Source organism: Lagenorhynchus albirostris, chromosome 5, assembly GCF_949774975.1.
Source record: "Lagenorhynchus albirostris chromosome 5, mLagAlb1.1, whole genome shotgun sequence".
Classification (NCBI taxonomy): Eukaryota; Metazoa; Chordata; class Mammalia; order Artiodactyla; family Delphinidae; genus Lagenorhynchus; species Lagenorhynchus albirostris.
Window position 1 is genome coordinate 25,835,374 of NC_083099.1, and position 17,263 is coordinate 25,852,636.

General features: G+C 49.3%; 1 protein-coding gene across 2 annotated transcripts in view; it reads right to left on the reverse strand.

Moving 5' to 3' along the window:
• CLSTN2 (calsyntenin 2) overlaps window positions 1-17,263 on the reverse strand; it is a 634,178-nt gene that overhangs the window by 93,229 nt on the left and 523,686 nt on the right. For both annotated transcript variants that reach the window (XM_060149165.1, XM_060149164.1), the window contains 2 exons: window positions 16,808-16,993; window positions 5,811-6,059 (listed from right to left, as the gene is read on the reverse strand). In XM_060149165.1, the coding sequence (XP_060005148.1) occupies window positions 5,811-6,059; window positions 16,808-16,993 (435 nt within the window). The remainder of the gene's footprint in view (window positions 1-5,810; window positions 6,060-16,807; window positions 16,994-17,263) is intronic.

Here is a 17,263-nt window from a genome sequence, read left to right on the forward strand (position 1 = left end):
TACAAGAACCCTACATTCCCGTTATTATTTTGATTTTTAATCATCTGATATCGGTTTGATCTGTATTTCCTGTTCCTTGTAACTGAAAGCATCTTAATTGATACAATGAGGAAATGTGTGTAAAGCATCTGCCCAGAACAGATGCTCAATGACTGTTAGTTATTACAAGGACTATGACACTGCCTCGTGACCATGATTACATAACAAAATAGTATCAGATGCCGTTTTCACAAAAGCGTTACCATTATTCAGGATGCAACCAAAGGATGGAAGGAAGGAGAATGTTTAGTTGCCCAGTGTTGTAGGTTTGGTCAAGGCCAATGTTCGGGTGACCACTCCACCTCTGCACTGATGAAACACCCAGGACTGGTTATGGGGATTTTACTAAATACTTCTTGGTTCCCTCACTATTGCTTAAGCTGATTTCCTATAGTTTCTGCTGATAGCTATCAGAAAGATATAGAAAGCAGATTTCTCCCCCTTAGCTTCATTTGGAGTCAGGAGAGGTTGTGGTGAAGAGGTGGAAGAAGAATGAAAGGACAGATCTCATGGGAGTAACTCCTGGCCTCCCTCCAGAGGGTCCTCCCTCCCCCGCCCTCCGTTAGCTGCGTCCCTGGGGTCACCACCCACACCAGGGTAACTGGCTCTTCACTGTGCTGGTAACATGATACACTCAGAAATCAGCTTCACTTCTTTCCCTGTCCCTGGCAACTCCCCTCCGTTTCTTTGCCCACGTCTCTGGCAGATCCTAATGTATTCTGGTCACTTTCAGATGTTAAAATAGTCCGTAAGGGTTCTCTCCAGATCAAACACCAATGTCTCATCAGTTAAAAGATCTTCGCTCCTCAGCCTCGCCCCGTGGCTTGGTTGGCGCCCATGGGGAAAGGATGAGGAAGGTGTGTTCTTTGACTCTTCCTTCATTCCCCGAACCTCCTCCAGCTCCAGTCATGGTCAGGGGCAGGGGAAAGCAGCTAAGAAGGAAAGAAGTGGAGTCTCTTTAAAGAAGCAGTGAAATTTCTCATTTTCCCAGGGATGTCCAGTGTCCTCTGTCACGTGGGTGTCTACATATGGGCTGCTTCAGGGGTGCACTGGCTGGGTTTTGGAGAGGCTCTGCAGAGATCCCCCCATGGCCACGGAAGTGGGTTTGGGCCCCGGTGAAATATGATTTTAGCCCTCCTCTAAACCCATAAGAAAGGGCCTGTTCTAATCTTTACATAGGAATTGATCTGATAAGTGAGGCAGTCCTTCCTGGGACATTAGTGCCAGCTTCAGTCCCACCTTTCTTGGCACTTACCTCTCCATTCCTGGTGTAAGTGATGTTTCCATGATTGACACCTTTCATGATTCCTCTCAGCTCCTGCCCTCCCTTGGTCACTCCTCCCTCCCGCCCACATCTCCTCCTCCTGATGGATCCCCTCTTCCTGGCATGCAGACCTCTTGGCTGTAGCTGTGACCATTTCTGGTTGCCCACTTGGTTCCCATGATTAGAACAGAAACATCTGTGTTCCGTCAAATTGTAGTAGGGCCGCCCCTGCTCCGCTGCCCCTCTCTTCTCACCCCACTGCTGAGGCAGTCCCCATCAGCCTCTTGCCTTCACACCCCCTGGGCAAGAGTCAAGTCCAGCTTTCATGTACCCTAAACTCCTGGGACACGAGTCAAACTTCCCCAGAGCTCTCCTGGGCTCTGCTCCAACACCAGCCTGGAGCAGATGTACAAGTGTTTGCAGCTCAGCCAACAGGCAGCTGGGAGTGAGATTCCCACCTCCTCTCTACCTCAGACAACCTCGGTCTCTCTGAGCGATTTTCTGGGCATCTCTGGAAGTGTGGGAGTGTTTCTTTCCCAGCAGGCTGGGGGACCACCCCAGCACTCTCTAGCAGGCTGGCACCTCTGCCTCTGTCATCTGGTGATTGCTGGACCAGGTTGGCCCCTCTGTCTTGGAAAGCCCTGTATGAAAGTAGCTAGCACTACAGGTGGCACGTATCATTCAGATGAAACGCAGAGTTAGCAAGAGAGCTGCATGCCAGGAAGAAGGGGTCCTACAGAAGGAGCAGATGTGTGTTGGGAGAGAAGTTTCTAAGACAGGGCAGGAAAGAAACTGCTCACACCAGGAACGGAAAGAAAAGGGCCAACAAAGATGGTGTTGGAGGGGGCACCAGTGCCTCATGCAGTATCCTTGCGGTAGAGCCATTGCTGGGTATTCAGCTAACCTTGTTTCCTTTGCTCCTAGACACGTAGCTTAACTCACATCACTGCTTCTCCCATGGTTAGGTGGCGCCTCGGGAACAAATTCTGGCCCAGAAAGTGTGAGTAGAAGTGAGGTACACCGCTTTCTGGTCTAGCTAATAAAACCCTTCTGTGTTCAACCCTCTATTCTAACTTTCTGTTCTGTGGTTGAAAAGGGCAGCGATAAATAATTGAAGTACCTTGAGTCCCTGAATATCTGAGCAAAGCTAAGCGACCTCATTACCCAGCCCCACCTGGGGTTGCTGGACAATGGCAGGAGGAAAAACTGATGAAAGGCTGTTAGTCATCGAGATGCTTCTTGTTGGTGGTGAGAGTGGTTTTCTTTCTTTCTGAAAACTGCAATTAGCCCTTGGCGACTAATCAATTCTGCTCTCCAACTATTAATAAATTACTTCATGATAGGCCAGCATTGGTAAGTTTTAATTAGTGGGCAAGACAGAAACGAGTGCAATTTTCACTAAGGGCGACTTGGTAATTTACGTCGATAGCCTTCCTAACATTTATATTCTTTGACTCAGTAATTCAGCTTCCGGTCAGGAAATAATGAGAAGCGTCCATACAGGTATATACAAGAATGCTTATTATATAGTACAAGAATGCCTATTACAGCATTGTTTTGTTTGCATTTAAAAGGAGACAATCTAAATGTCTAACAAAAGGGAGCCAATTAAATGAAGTACAATAAAGCCTAATGACAGAAGACTGTCATGTAATTCTTATTTTTAAAGAACATTTTATCACGTAGAGAAATGATCTGGATATATGTGATGTTATTTAAGAGAAACATAACATAATGGTATCACATGTATTATAAAAATAGATGGAAAACTGTAACAACATTCTACATACACATAGAAGTAAAAATAAGATTTCATTTGGTAGTGAAATATACCAACTGTTAACAGAAAATCCCTCCAAGTATTAGAATTTTAGGTGACTTTTGTATTCTTTTATACTCTTCTGTGTTTTTTAGGCTGCCCGTTATAAACATGTGTAGCTTTTATAACTTGGACATTTCTGACATATAAAAGCTCTAATCGAGTTTTAATTTGTTCCTGATAATTTTTTATTTAGGGCAAGGAGATATCTATAGGTATTTTTTTAAGGCAGAGAAATTAGAGGAAAATCTTCCGCATCTTTTCTTGTGCCAAAGTTGAACTGATTTGCAAAAGGTTACTTTATACTGAGCCCAAAGCTGAGCAGCTCCAGAACCTGTGGGTTGGAGGGGCTGACATGCCTGTTCGGGGTGCTGCTCTGATGAAAGTGAGGCATCATCATCTAATGCAGAGTTTTCAGCCATGGCTGCACAAAAGAATCGCCCAGACTCTGACTTCCTGAGCTGGGGCAGGGCCCTGGCATCTAGGTACTTTTACAAGGTCGCCAGGTTATTCTAGTGCAGAGCAGGGTTGAGTAGCGTGGTCTAGTAGCGTGGACCTGAAACGCGGGCCAGAGGAGCTAGGGCCAAGTCTGTTCCTTTGATAATCAGTTGTGTTATCCTTGGCCAGTTGCTCAACCTTTCATATTCTCATTTCCTCCTGTGTAAGCCAGAGGTCTATATGTGTCAGGCCTGCCTCCCAGGGGTATTTGATACATTTCAGAAAGGACTATATGTGTGTGGGCGCTAACTCCAGCCAGGGCGACTTTGCATACATCTGTATACTCCTAAGCCATTGTCTCCTTGATGCTGGCCCTGGAACAAGGAGGGGACAGCCCACCAGACACTGCGAAGATGGGGCCACAGGGTGATTCCTGCGGTCCTGGGCTGAGCTCTGGATCCAGTCCCAAACCTCAGTGCCACCTTAAGCGTGTCTGCAGAGTCCTTCCTGTACGAAGGACCAGGAAAACAAATCCCTGGCACTGGCTCTGACACAGATTCACCACATGACTGGGAAAAGCTGGGCAACTCCCCCCGTTTCCGTTTCTGTATCTAGAAAATACACTGGCTTTTACCACAAATATTGATTGAAACAGGAAATGTGGGGTCCTGGTAGTTGTATAATGTGGAATAAAACTAGAAATAATAATGATTATGACAATAACAACATCAGGTTTATTAGTCGAGCACAGATTTTTTTCTCTGGAGCTGCTAAAGGATTTCATACCTTATTTCATGTTTATTTTCCCCATTCTACATATGGGGAGACTAAGGCTCAGTGAGATTAGCAACTCCTCGATTTTCCTTAAGTAGTGGAAAAGCTGCCATGGGAACTCTGGCTGTTGAGCAGCAAAGCTGAACGGTTAGCCGTCCTTCTATCCTGTCTTCTCACTGCACTATCGGCTGTAGTGTAGAGTAGTTATTTATTCGGGGTATTTTAACAAGAGGAGCATTTGAAATGGGAAAAGGTGGACTTATAATTTAAGATAGACATAACATTTTCATAAGATATCAGAGTATTTGTGTGTGTGTGTGTGTGTGTGTGTGTGTGTGTTTGCATGTGGGGTGTGGTGACCAGAGCATAGCGATGGAGTTAGCTAGATCTAAGCTTACATTCCAGTTCTGATACTTACCAGCTGAAAAACTTGGGACAAGTTACTTAAAGTCTCAGGGATGTTTCCTTATCCTTAAAACAGGAAACACAATAATGCTCTCGTAAAATTGTTTGTAGAGACGTGAGGCACTGTTTAGAATAGGAAGAGCTAACACAGATTAGACTTCCGGTGCGTCAGGTACTGTTCTATTGCACTATACATACAATGTCATTTAATGCTGATAAAAACCCTATGAGGTAGATAATACTATAATGCCAATTTTATAGACTGAGAAAGTGAGGCATAGAGAGGTTAACCCACTTGCCCAAGATCACACAGCCAATAAGTGGTGGAGTGTTTTTTTTTGCGGTACGCGGGCCTCTCACTGTTGTGGCCCCTCCCATTGCGGAGCACAGGCTCCGGACGCGCAGGCTCAGCGGCCATGGCTCACGGGCCCAGCCGCTCCGCGGCACGTGGAATCTTCCCGGATCGGGGCACGAACCCGTGTGCCCTGCATCGGCAGGCGGACTCCCAACCACTGCACCACCAGGGAAGCACATGGTGGTGGAGTGTTTTTAACCACCAAGCTGTGAACTGCCTTACACAGGCTCCGCAAGATGAAAACTGCCTAGCAAAGCTTAGCTATCATCGTCATGCACAGCAGTGATTTTCAAACTGCTGTTGTAAATTAGCAGGACCCTTCCATTGAAGATAAACTTCTGGAAATCTGTCTATATATTGATATAATACCGTGAAGGTAGAGCTGCTTTGCTTGAAGTAAGGATGAAGCCTCCTCCCCCAACCCCACCTCATATAGCAGCCCTAAGTTACTTCTGGGGACGCTGGGGTTCTGAAGAACCCAGTCTGAAAACCACCAATCCCAGCTTTTTGACTCTTTGTGTCTGTACCCTGCCTCCCTTTCCTGGTCCTGCTCTACCCCAAGGCGAGGAAATCATCAGCCAGAAAAACAGAGACCAAAATATTTTCCCAGGGCCCCCGTCACACTCCCGCTTTTCTCCCCCACCCTTGGTGGCCGTGGCCATGCCGGACCAGCTGGGACAGAGGGGGCAGATGCCAGGAGGAAATGCAAGGCTCACCCGTTTTATCTGAGTTGCAGAGGATGGTTTCCTTCTCAGCCCTCACACCAGGGCTGGGGCCATGCTTCATCCACATGGTGATAGTGAACTGATCCGTCAGGTTCTTGGGTACAACCCCGTCAGGAATCTTGGCACCCTGCCTGCCGTCGAACTTGAAGATCATCTCGCTGCTGTCCACCAGCAGTCCTGCGGTCCAGTTGGTGGCGGCGCTGGGGGACGGCAAGAGGTCGATGATGCCAGAAGAGGCTCCTGCAGGGGATGGGGACAAAAGGAACAAAGGGTCATTCCTCCCAGGGTGGGTGTCCTCACGTTCTATTTTCTGCTCCTGGGTCAGCATGAACTACTCGGCGTACTTACCCAGAGCTAGGTGCTCAGCCCGAGCTAGGTGACTCGGGAAAAGAAGGGTTAAATGCCATCCTTGCCCGTGTTGCTTACGGTGGGCTTGCACAGGCATCAGTAACTTACAGACAGAAGTATTGCATGTGGGAGGACAGAGTGCAATTAACTATTATACAAGAAAAAAGTGCTGGAGGAATTAGAGAAATGAGATTACCCTGGGGGTTTCGATAAGCAGACAAGGGTCCTGGAGAAGGCCAGGGTTGGATTCGGATCGATGGATTCATTCACGCGCTCATCCATCCGTTACCCTGTCAGCCATTTATTGGGCACCAGTCGGGTGCCAAGACCCCTGCTGGGTGCCGGCGACGTAAACGTGAATCAGCACAGTCTCTGACCTGGAGGAGCTCAGACCCAACACATCGACAGACAACTGGGATGCAGTGTGATCAGAGCTGTGACGGGGAAATTTCAGGTCCTGACCCCGCGAGAAGGAGTATGAGTCACTTTGCACTCACCACGCTTTTTTCCAACCATTTGTTTAGGCCAAATGGTATAGCAGTTGAGAACACGGGTTTTGAAATCAGCAGAACCTGAACCTGATGCCTGGTGGCGGCCTGGCTTGCTAGCCTTGTGACTGTGACCAGTGACCTCACCTTTCCGACTCTCCACCCCCTTCTCTGCCACCCGCCCTCCCAGCTGTTGTGGGAACTGAAGAAGAGACAGCACCTGCACTTGGGGCAGCATGCTTGGCACGCGATGAGCGGAGCTCACTCCACGTTAGCTATAACCCTGTCGTTATTGTTAGAGCTGTTATTATTTCTGCTACCACTGTGATTCCAGGCTAAGGATATCCTGAGGCCGTGGGAGTGCCATAGACAGATTTGTGTCTTGGGAGAATCACACCAACAGCTTTGTGGAGGGCGGAGCTGAGTGAGCCTGCAAGGCTGGCCCAGAAGACAGGATGGCCCAGCTGGGAGGATAACTGGGCCGCCACGGACTTCCCACTGAAGCTCAGGTGCTGCCAGCAGTGTTCTCTGCATCCTTACGTCCCACAGAGGGGCAGGGCTCAGCTACTCAGGGGAGGAGGAAGGTCAGGGGCTTCCTGATACCAGGAAACAAGAGCCAGGGAGTTCAAAGTATCCTCGGTGCAGGGGACCAAGTGTGTGTGGGCTCCCACCTGGCACAGCACTGACCCGGCAGTCGTAAATGGGTTTAATGGACAGTGGGTGTGTGTATTACCTGCCATTTGTCTGGGATCATTGGACTTCTGAATTCGGTATATCAGGGCCTCATGTCACCTAGGGGCTGCGTTTCAGAGTCAGCCACTACAAACATCTACAGTTAAAATGACACATGAAAATCCCTCAGGAAGGTACCATATTGGAAACCGATGTACTTCTTTGAAAATGTTTAACCTAGCCAGTTCTCCCTGCAGCCTTGGAACAGATGCCCATGGGTTTGCAGCTGAAAGCTGGCTGTGTGACACATCTGTATCCTTAGAGCAGATGCTCTGCTTAGCCCTGTGAGGAGCTCGCCCTGGGAAAGGCCTCTGGGACCTGCAGTGACTGAGATGTGGCGGGGTGGGAGGTGGGAGTGGAGATTCTTAATTTACAATCGGGTAATTTACAATCACCCGGCAGCTATGCTCATCAAGGGGAAGTGTGGGCAGCGTTGACTACGTTATTAATGCGTTTTTCTTGGGGCTTTTGCCTGGTAGCGTGCCATGTTTATAACTGCCTTTTCTTCTACCCAGTGCCTCCGTGAGATGCTTCCGGGCATTACCCAATGCTCGCATGAGCCTGTTCATTCAGCCTCTTGTTCATGCCCCCCACCTCTCATCAATATTACTTGTTCTCCTATAATCCTTGAGACTTCCTTGATGTCCATTTTACTTATCTGATAAGCTAATTCACACTAATGTTTTAACGACTAACAAAGCCTTAAAGGTTATCACCCTCCATAGGTATCTGAAAGAAAAACTCTATCAAGATGGTAGCAGGTAGAGATTTGGGGGTGGCTGGGGCATGGGAGATATGTAGTCTTTGGACAAAGTTCATCTTCCTAGAACTCCCCAGAATAATGCAACCTGGCAACAGCTGCTCTGCCCCACGAGTGAGTTGGCTCAGACACCAGGATTTGTCCAGCATGACGACAGCTGGTGACTAGGGCTCACAGGGAATGTGTTGGTTCCCAAAATTTCAGGTGGCCAGGGAGACGCAGGCTGAGCACCCAGGGCTCCTGACTTCTAGCTCAAGCCAGAGCAGCCAACACAATCTAGCAGGGCCCAATACAGGGCCCACACAGAGCCGCAGGCCTGAGCATGGGGGAACCAGGGCAGGGCTGACAGGCCTCAGAACTCCACCCTTTGAGGTTCCTTTTTTTTTTTTGTGGTACGCGGGCCTCTCACTGTTGCGGCCTCTCCCGTTGTGGAGCACAGGCTCTGGACGCGCAGGCTCAGTGGCCATGGCTCACGGGCCCAGCCGCTCCGCGGCATGTGGGATCTTCCCGGACCGGGGCACGAACCCGTGTCCCCTGCATCGGCAGGCGGACTCTCAACCACTGCGCCACCAGGGAAGCCCCTACATTCTTTTTTATATTCTTTTCCATTATGGTTTATCACAGCATATTGAAAATAGTTCCCTGTGCTATACAGTAGGACCTTGTTGTTTATCCTTTCTATAGGTAATAGCTCACAGCTGCTAACCCCAAACTCCCACTCTATCCCTCCTCCACACCTCCCTTACTCCTTGGCCACTGCAAGTCTGTTTTCTATGTCTGTGAGTCTGTTTCTGTTTTGTAAATAAGTTCATTTGTGTCATATTTCAGATTCCACATATAAGTGATATCATATGGTATTTGTCTTTCTCTTTCGGACTTCACCTAGTACGATAATCTCTAGGTCCATCCATGTTGCTGCAAATGGCATTATTTCATTCTTTTTTATGGCTGAGTAACATTCCATTATATATACGTACCACATCTTCTTTATCCATTCATCTGTCAATGGACGTTTAGGTTGTTTCTATATCTTGGCTATTGTAAATAGTGCTGCTATGAACATAGCGGTGCGTGTATATTTTTGAATTATAATTTTGACAGACCTTTATTCTTAGTTTCCTTGGAACATTTTATTGGGCACTGAGTGTCAGACCTGAATTAAATACTTCAATGCTTTTTCTTAGTTACTCATCACTGTGGTGAATACGATTACGATTCCAGTTTACAGATAAGAAACTTGAAGCTCAGCGAGCCTAGAATCACACCAGCTAGTAAGGGGACCCATCATCAGGGTTTGCCAGCCCTGAAGCCCACACTCCCGCTGCACCACCCCTATCAACCTGGAGGGAGATCTTGCAACCTACTGCACATTTTAAAAAATTGAAGTATAGTTGATTTATAAAATTGTGTTAGTTTCAGGTTACAGCAAAGTGATTTGGTTATACATATATTCATATGTATATATTTGTATACTTTTTTCGATGCTTTTCCATTATAGTTTATTACAGGATAGTGAATATAGTTCCCTGTGCTATACAGTAAATCGTGTTGTTTATCTATTTTATATATGGTAGTGTGCATCTGTTAATCCCATACTCCCAATATATCCCTACCCACCCCCAACCTCCTACACATCTTACAAACATGGAAACTGAGGCCCAGAGAGGGGAAATGACTTGACCAGGATCACACAGCCACTCAGCTAGCTAGAGGCAAGCCCAGCTCTCAGACCCCCAGCAATGTTCCTTCTATCACACAGCATAGTGTCCTGCCAAGCCCAGCCCAGTTTTCAGGACCCCACCTCCCTGGACAGGTGGCTGTCCACAGAGAGGCATGCGCCTTGGCAAGGTCATCGTGTGGAGCTCTGTGTCTTCCCTGGTGAGGGGAGCAGCGTGCCACCCTACCTGACCCACAGATGTTGCCTCCTGGGAAGCATCACTCTGCATTTTACCAGATGGTGCGGCTTTCACAGACTCAACAGATTGTATTTCATTTTTTCAGTGCACTTAAATAAACTGAGAGAGATTTTCCTTTCTCCTGAAGTTCTCGCTCCTCTCCCCAAAGGATCCCATGGAAAGCGGTGGGTAAACAGGATGCATAACTCAGAAAGGTGGAACAGCAACATCTGCACATCAGTGTGTATTTTTTTTTTCTTTTTTTTGCGGTACGTGGGCCTCTCACTGTTGTAGCCTCTCCCGTTGGGGAGCACAGGCTCCGGACACTCAGGCCCAGCGGCCATGGCTCACGGGCCCAGCTGCTCCGCGGCATGTGGGATCTTCCCGGACCGGGGCACGAACCCGTGTCCCCTGCATCGGCAGGCGGACTCTCAACCACTGCGCCACCAGGGAAGCCCCAGTGTGTACTTAAGACACCCTTAGGAACCCTCACAGAGGTCCCTGGGACCAGCACGTTGCTGAGAGCTCACACTGGTCTGGTGCACAGCAGCTACAGCCTGAGTGCAGGAGGCTTACAACCAGAGGTGAGGTCTGGTTTGAAGTCCCTGAGCCCTATCAGGGCGGGGAAGCATCTCTGAGTCAGCAAGTAGATAAAGACAGGGGTGACTTAGGCAGATTTCAGGACACACGGTGGAGCGAGAGCCCACATGGAGCCTGGGGACAGTGGTCACCGTCTGGACTTCTTAATTGCTGGGTTTGCACGCTGCTTTGGGTGCCTTGGTGAGGGCAGAGTGTCCTTAGCATTTCACGGTCGGCCTGTGGCAAGGGTGACAGACATGGAGCCTCAGTCATGCCTCCTCATGGTCCATCATGGGGCAGGGGAAAGGATGGCAAGAAGGAGAGGGTCTCAGGGGAGAGGAACCATTGTGCTCAAGGACACAGGCCTCATTCTATAGAGTATTCTCACGATTAGCAATAGCAACTCCACGTTACTTCATTAAACGCTTATGTAATGTCTAAGTTATGCCAGGTACTGTGGTGAGAATGGAGCAACGAACCAGATAGAGATGGGCCCTACCTCTAGTCACCCAGTAGAAAGTCTTTTAGTTTTGGCGCGTGGAAGAGTTCATTGCTAGAGAGTCTCAGGGGAAGCCAGGGAGGCCCTCTTGACAAAGGCTGTACTTGAACTACATGATGATAGAAAGCATTCTGTTCTCAACATACTTTTCTGACCCACTGATGGCACTTGGCCTTGTGACTTGCTCTGACCAATGAAATGTGAGTGCAAGTGATGTGTCATCTTAGGGCAGAAGCTTTACAAGACAGTCCATGTTTCATCACATGTTTTTTCCATCTGCCATGAGATCAACAATGTTCTAGATAGAGGCCTTTCTGTTAGCCTGGATCCCAGTGGGAAACTAACATAGAGCAGAGCCACAGTCAACCCGAGAAGGACATGTGGTAGGAATAGAAAACAAACTTTTGTTATTTGAAACCAATAGATTTTGGGATCACTTGTTACTGCAGCATAACCTGCCCTATCCTGACTGATACACCACATTAAGTGACTGACATCAGCGGCTACCATTTGCACTTCTCTATCTGCAGACCTTCAGGATAAATGTGGAGGACTTTCTGATGTCCTTTCCAGAGCTCACACCGTTGATCAGACTATCATTCCACCTCTGGAATCCTAGACGAGAGGGGTTCCTCAAAGGCCCTGAACTGTCCAGGTGAAGCACGCTGGGCTTTGGATGAGGGTGGTCAGCCAAGCCCTTGGGGCAGAGCCGTGGATACCCAGTTGCTGACCAGCCTGGGGAAGGCCACTGTAGGCAAAAGCCTTCTCCAGGAACAGAAGGGCCTGCTGTATGGTAGCTGCGTAATTGACTGCAAAGGAGTCATATCCAAAGAGAAGCCCATTGCTCACTGTCGTCACCCGCGGGTCAGCGTGTGCACGCTTGCTCATGTATGAGTAGTGATTTAATGGGACTCCCAACACGTATGCATCAGTTTCCCTTAGAGTCAGAGGCCCACTTCAGCTCTCTGAGAATGGAAACACTGGCTATGACTGGGGGGCTGGTTCTGCGCCCCCCTGGAAGCTCCAGCTGTTTAGAGGCATCTTGGAGGAACCGATGATGGCTTCCCCTGGTTGGGGTGTTCTGAAGGTATAAAAGCCTTGAACTGTGATTCTCAGTGAGGGCAAGCTGCACGGTGGAGTAGAAAGCCATGGACTGAACTTCTTTTACATGTCTGTCTTCCCCAGGAGACTGACTTGTTAAGAGGTCTCACTAACGTCTAGATAACCTCACGAGTTAGAACATTTGGACACTGAACAAATATTTGCTGAACTAATAAATACATGAATGAATGAATGAATGGATTTGCTACGAAGACCTCCTGGACCCACAAGTGTATAAATCCTGTGAACAGCTCACCGACTGGTAATCTGAGCTGGTCTGACAGATCAATCCCTTGATTTAGCAGAAGGGTCTCTCTCTGCAGCCTTTCCTTCAACAGGACCTGTCCTCGGAGCTCTTGACTACATATAGAAAGCAGCTGACCCCGAGTGTCATATGGGGAGGTGCCGGCCAGATGCCAGGAGCCTGTGATTCCAGGGAGGAGCAGCCCTGGCCTCTGGTCTCCGAATGACATGTGTGTCACAAACTGCTTTGCTGTTTATTGTAATATGTAGAGACTCAGGGGCATGGAAGTGAGCCTTTTCTTGGGCTCTGGTTAATGTCAAGTTTAATTTGGCCAAGAGTCACTGGGGCTTCATCATGCATTTCATACTCAAGGCAGTTCTGTGACACTTCACCTCGGGAAAGCCTGGGACTGAGATGGGAGATCCCTTCATCTTGAATCTCTGAACCCAGAGGAGGTGATAAGCAGCTTGTCCAACTTCCCCGAGAGGCCTGGCTTCATGTAAGCCAGTGGCAACGGGGGACCATGTCAGGCTAAGTTTGGTCCTACAAGCTGAAGGGGACACAGGTGCAGGGCCCTGTATCGTTTTTGTTTCAAGATGGAATGGAAGTGTTTCCGTGCACAAACGCAGGCAGCGATATGCCTGACGTCCAGTGTTCCCCTGGAAACAAAGAGGCCATTTCTGGTGCTACTGCACCTGTCCGGTGTTTCCCGACAGCAGCTTTGCCCAGCTGTTGTCCGACGGCCCCTTACGCAGGATCCCATCATTGCTCGTTGTGGAGCGACGTTGCAGGAGGAAGAAGCAGGTGGGTAGTGACCGGACCTCCACAAGGCGCCTCTGGGGAGACACCCTTGCCTGGGTCACCGCACAACAACAAATGTCACAGAAGCAATGCCAGAACTCAAAGATACCAGGAAGCGCCCCAGGACTGACCCTGGCGAGCACAGAGGGCAGGCGAATATTGACTTAAGGGAAGCGTTTGGAATGGCGAAGGAGAGAGAGATTCTAGCGGGAAGAAACATGAACAAAGGCTTAGGGATGGGAATGAACTGGGAACGGCGACAGATGGGGTACCCTGGCCAAGAAGAGGCAGGACGGCAGGGAGAAATGGGCTATAAGGACGGATCAGCAGGATGGAGGTGGGTCCTCGGGGTGTGGAGAGCCAGGCTAGAGCTAGGCACCCACACCTGGATGTTCCACAGGTCCAGTCATCACTGCCCCCTAAATCCACCCTTGCCCTGAATTTGGTGGCTACTGGTTGGTGGCACTCTCGTCCAGTTAGATGCTCACATTAGAATCTTCTAAGATTCCTTCTTTTTCACTGCTGACAGCTAATCAGTGATTGACTCTTACCTCCTAAATCTGTCTTAAATTCATCCCTACCGCCACTCCCCCGGTTCAGAAATCATTCTCTCTTGCTTAGACTGTGACGATAACATCTTAAGTGGTCTCCCTGTTTCCACCCAAAGTCAATAAAGATTTGTAGAATGAGAAATGCATGAACGCCGGGGCTTAAAGTGTCATGGTGGCTCCCTGGCTGGGAAACCCCGCCAGCAACTTGTCGACCGTCCACTGAAAACACAGAGAAGCTTCTCTCCAGAACCTAAGGTGCCCCATGGGAGTCAGGAATTACACCCCAGGCTCTGCTTTAGAAGCGAGCTGGTCTGCCTTTCCCTCACGGTTTGGAGAGCGCGTGGGGCCTGAGGAACCTGACCCAGAGCAGATGGGCATCTGTCTCACTCATTTGCTCCCGCCCTTCTTTCCTGAACTCTCCCTCCGCCGATTCAAGAGTCAGACTCCTAATCTGGAGGCAGGAGTGGCCCTGCCCGTCAGGCTCACTCAGGGTTCCCAGAAGTGCGATGGGAGGGTGGCACTGCCGGGAAGGTCACCAGAAAGACGGGCAGACCTCTCTTAACAAATGGTCGCTCCCAGCACCAGATAAGCTCGCATCTCAGGGGAAAGTGCTTTCCTGACTGAATTAACCTGCCTTCCTTGCCACGCGAGGCTGGCAGCCCAGAAGCAATGAGCTATGTTAACAACCAGATGCAATCTGGCTCTAAAGTTTCTTCGCTCAGAAAATCCTTCTCACTCTACCTATCTCCTGGTGTCCCCTTCGCAACATTCAGAATCAAATCACCAGTGTGCGCCCTTGGGCCCATCTGATCTTTAACAAGCTGATTCCATCATCTCTTTCTAACCTGGAGGAGTTTAGGAAATGACCGTCACCCGCGGTGGCATGGGGTGGACTTGACTTATAATTCAGGTGCGCGGGGAACGAAATGGGATATTCGTTCAAAGTAAGTTGTCAGCGGAGCTGGCTTTTCCGCTCCCGGACTGAAGGAGAGAACCAGAGGCAGCTTTCTCAATACTGCGGGCCCCTGACAGCCATTTTCACAAGAGCAGTTTGGAATATGGAGGTCGTGGTGTTTTTCCGAACCTCCTGCATCATTCTGGAAAAACGTGCCTTCCCACATGCCCTCCTTGCCGGCCTGGTGACATGACAAATAGGACGTGGTGATACCCGAGCAGGGTGTATTTCACATTCAGTTCTCAAATTGTCACTTGGTCCTTTGGGCAAGAGCTGTGTGTGTGAAGGTGTGTGTGGGGGGGGGGGGGGCGCACGCACGTATGTGCATGTGTGTGCATATTTGTGTATGCATGTGTGTACCTGTGTGTGCCTGTATGCACCTGTGTGTGCATGTGTGTGCATGAGTGTGTGTGTCAATGTTGAGAGAGAAAAACTGCCCTGAAGAGAGTAGTGGAGGGGTCCCCAGGAGGGGATGCAGGCTACACTGTGTGTTCGGGAGTCTCCTTCTCCTTTGGTGGGGATGGAGTTACCCCCAAGTGTAGGCCCCGTCTACGAGGAAGCTCTTTCCTAAGCTGCCCACAGCCCAGCTGGAGAGTCAGTGTGAGGGCCTGAATATTCTTGGAGAGAACAGAAATGAAGTATACGTGGTGGGGATGAAGGAGACCCATCCACCCGTGCACGGTGTGGTTTACCAAGCACATGGCACCGTCCCCCCCGTATTGAGTATCTTATTCCACAGCTGACTTGAGCGGTTTATGTTCTAGCTCCAGAGGCCTGGCCCGGAGTCACAGACCCTGAGCCAAAGAGCCCTTCATTCCCACAAACCTACCTTCAAAGTCTGGCTCTGTCACTTTCTATCTGTATGACCTTGAACACGTCATATTTCCTCTCTGGGCCTCAAATTGTCCATCTTTAAAACTGGGTGAATAAGACCCTCCTCAGTGTAGTGGGGAACTTAGGGTAGGGCATGTGAAGATTCTAGGAGGGTGCACACGGCAGGTGCTCAATAAAGCTAAGCTTCCTTGTACAGAACCTCCAGCAGCCTGGCTCCTAGTTCCGGCCTGCTCCTATCTTGGGGCGCCATCTTTCAGCCTGTGGACAGCAAGCCCTCTGTCCCCCACACTTGGACTTTCCAGATCCCACCTCCACTCTCACCCTAGCTCTTCTCTTCTGACTTGGGCAGCCAGGCCTGGCTTCACCGGCATGTGACCTGAACGATCACACGAGGCCCCCAGCTTGCTTTAATGCTTTGCTGTTGCTGCCTTAAAATTCTTAATAATTTTGGAAAAGGGCCCTGCACTTTCACTTGCACTAAGCCCTCAAGTTCCATAGCTGGTCCTGGGGGAGGAGACCCACCTCTCCCCAAGTGGCTGACACCACCCTTCACACTGGCCCCTGGGCAGGCACCTCTCTGTAAACCAACACAGTGGACGGGATCCCTGTTCCTTCAGGCCCTGTGCTAGGTGCTCTTAAACACATGGTGTCGGGCTTCCCTGGTGGCGCAGTGGTTGAGAATCCGCCTGCCAATGCAGGGGACAAGGGTTTGAGCCCTGAGCCGGGAAGATCCCACATGCCGCGGAGCAACTAAGCCCGTGTGCCACAACTACTGAGCCTGCTCTAGAGCTCGTGCTCTGCAACAGGAGAAGCTACCACAATGAGAAGCCAGTGCACTGCAACTAGAGAAAGCCCACGTGCAGCAACGAAGACCCAACGCGGCCAAAAATAAATAAATTAATTAAAAAAAAACAACACATGAGGTCATGAATCCCTATTTTACTGATGAAGAATAGAGGCTTTGTCACATCACTTGCCCACAGCCATACAGTTGGTCCATGGTGGGATCTGATCAGGTGTGTCTGATGCCAAAACCTGTGCCCTCTGACCCTTTAACCATGATAAGTAAACAGTATCCATCCAGAGGTTACACATACCGATGAAGTGGGGAGGGGCGATTCTTTCATAATATAATAACATATGCTTTGTATATATTGTTTAAAACATAATTAAAAACTAATCTCAACAGGGAAAAACCTACCACATAATTTCTGAAGGGATTTCTCAGAGTAGGTCTCGCGGTCACAGCCCTTCCCGATGTAGTTGGTCTGCAGCTCTGTGGTGATCTGGATGGAGGACACGGCCCCGTCGCACGTCTCCAGGTGGATGCTGGGGAACAGGGGCACGCTCCCTGAGCCAGGCTGGTACTCGATCCTCTTGGTCCAATCTGAGCAAACAAGGGAAGAATGACAGTAAGTCAGGTACAGACAGTTCCGCTATAACACGTGTTTTGAAAACGTGAATTTGTTCCACCACAATTGATATATTAGGAAACAATTTGAGGATAATGGGAATTTCACATTTGCTTATGCGAGATTTCTTGCACGAGAAATAGTAGGTGAATGCAGAAACCTGCACCCAGCTGAGCTGAGCCGAGCCATGTAGGAATGTCCAAAACAGGCATGTGCACAGACCTCAAACATCTACCAGCGACTCC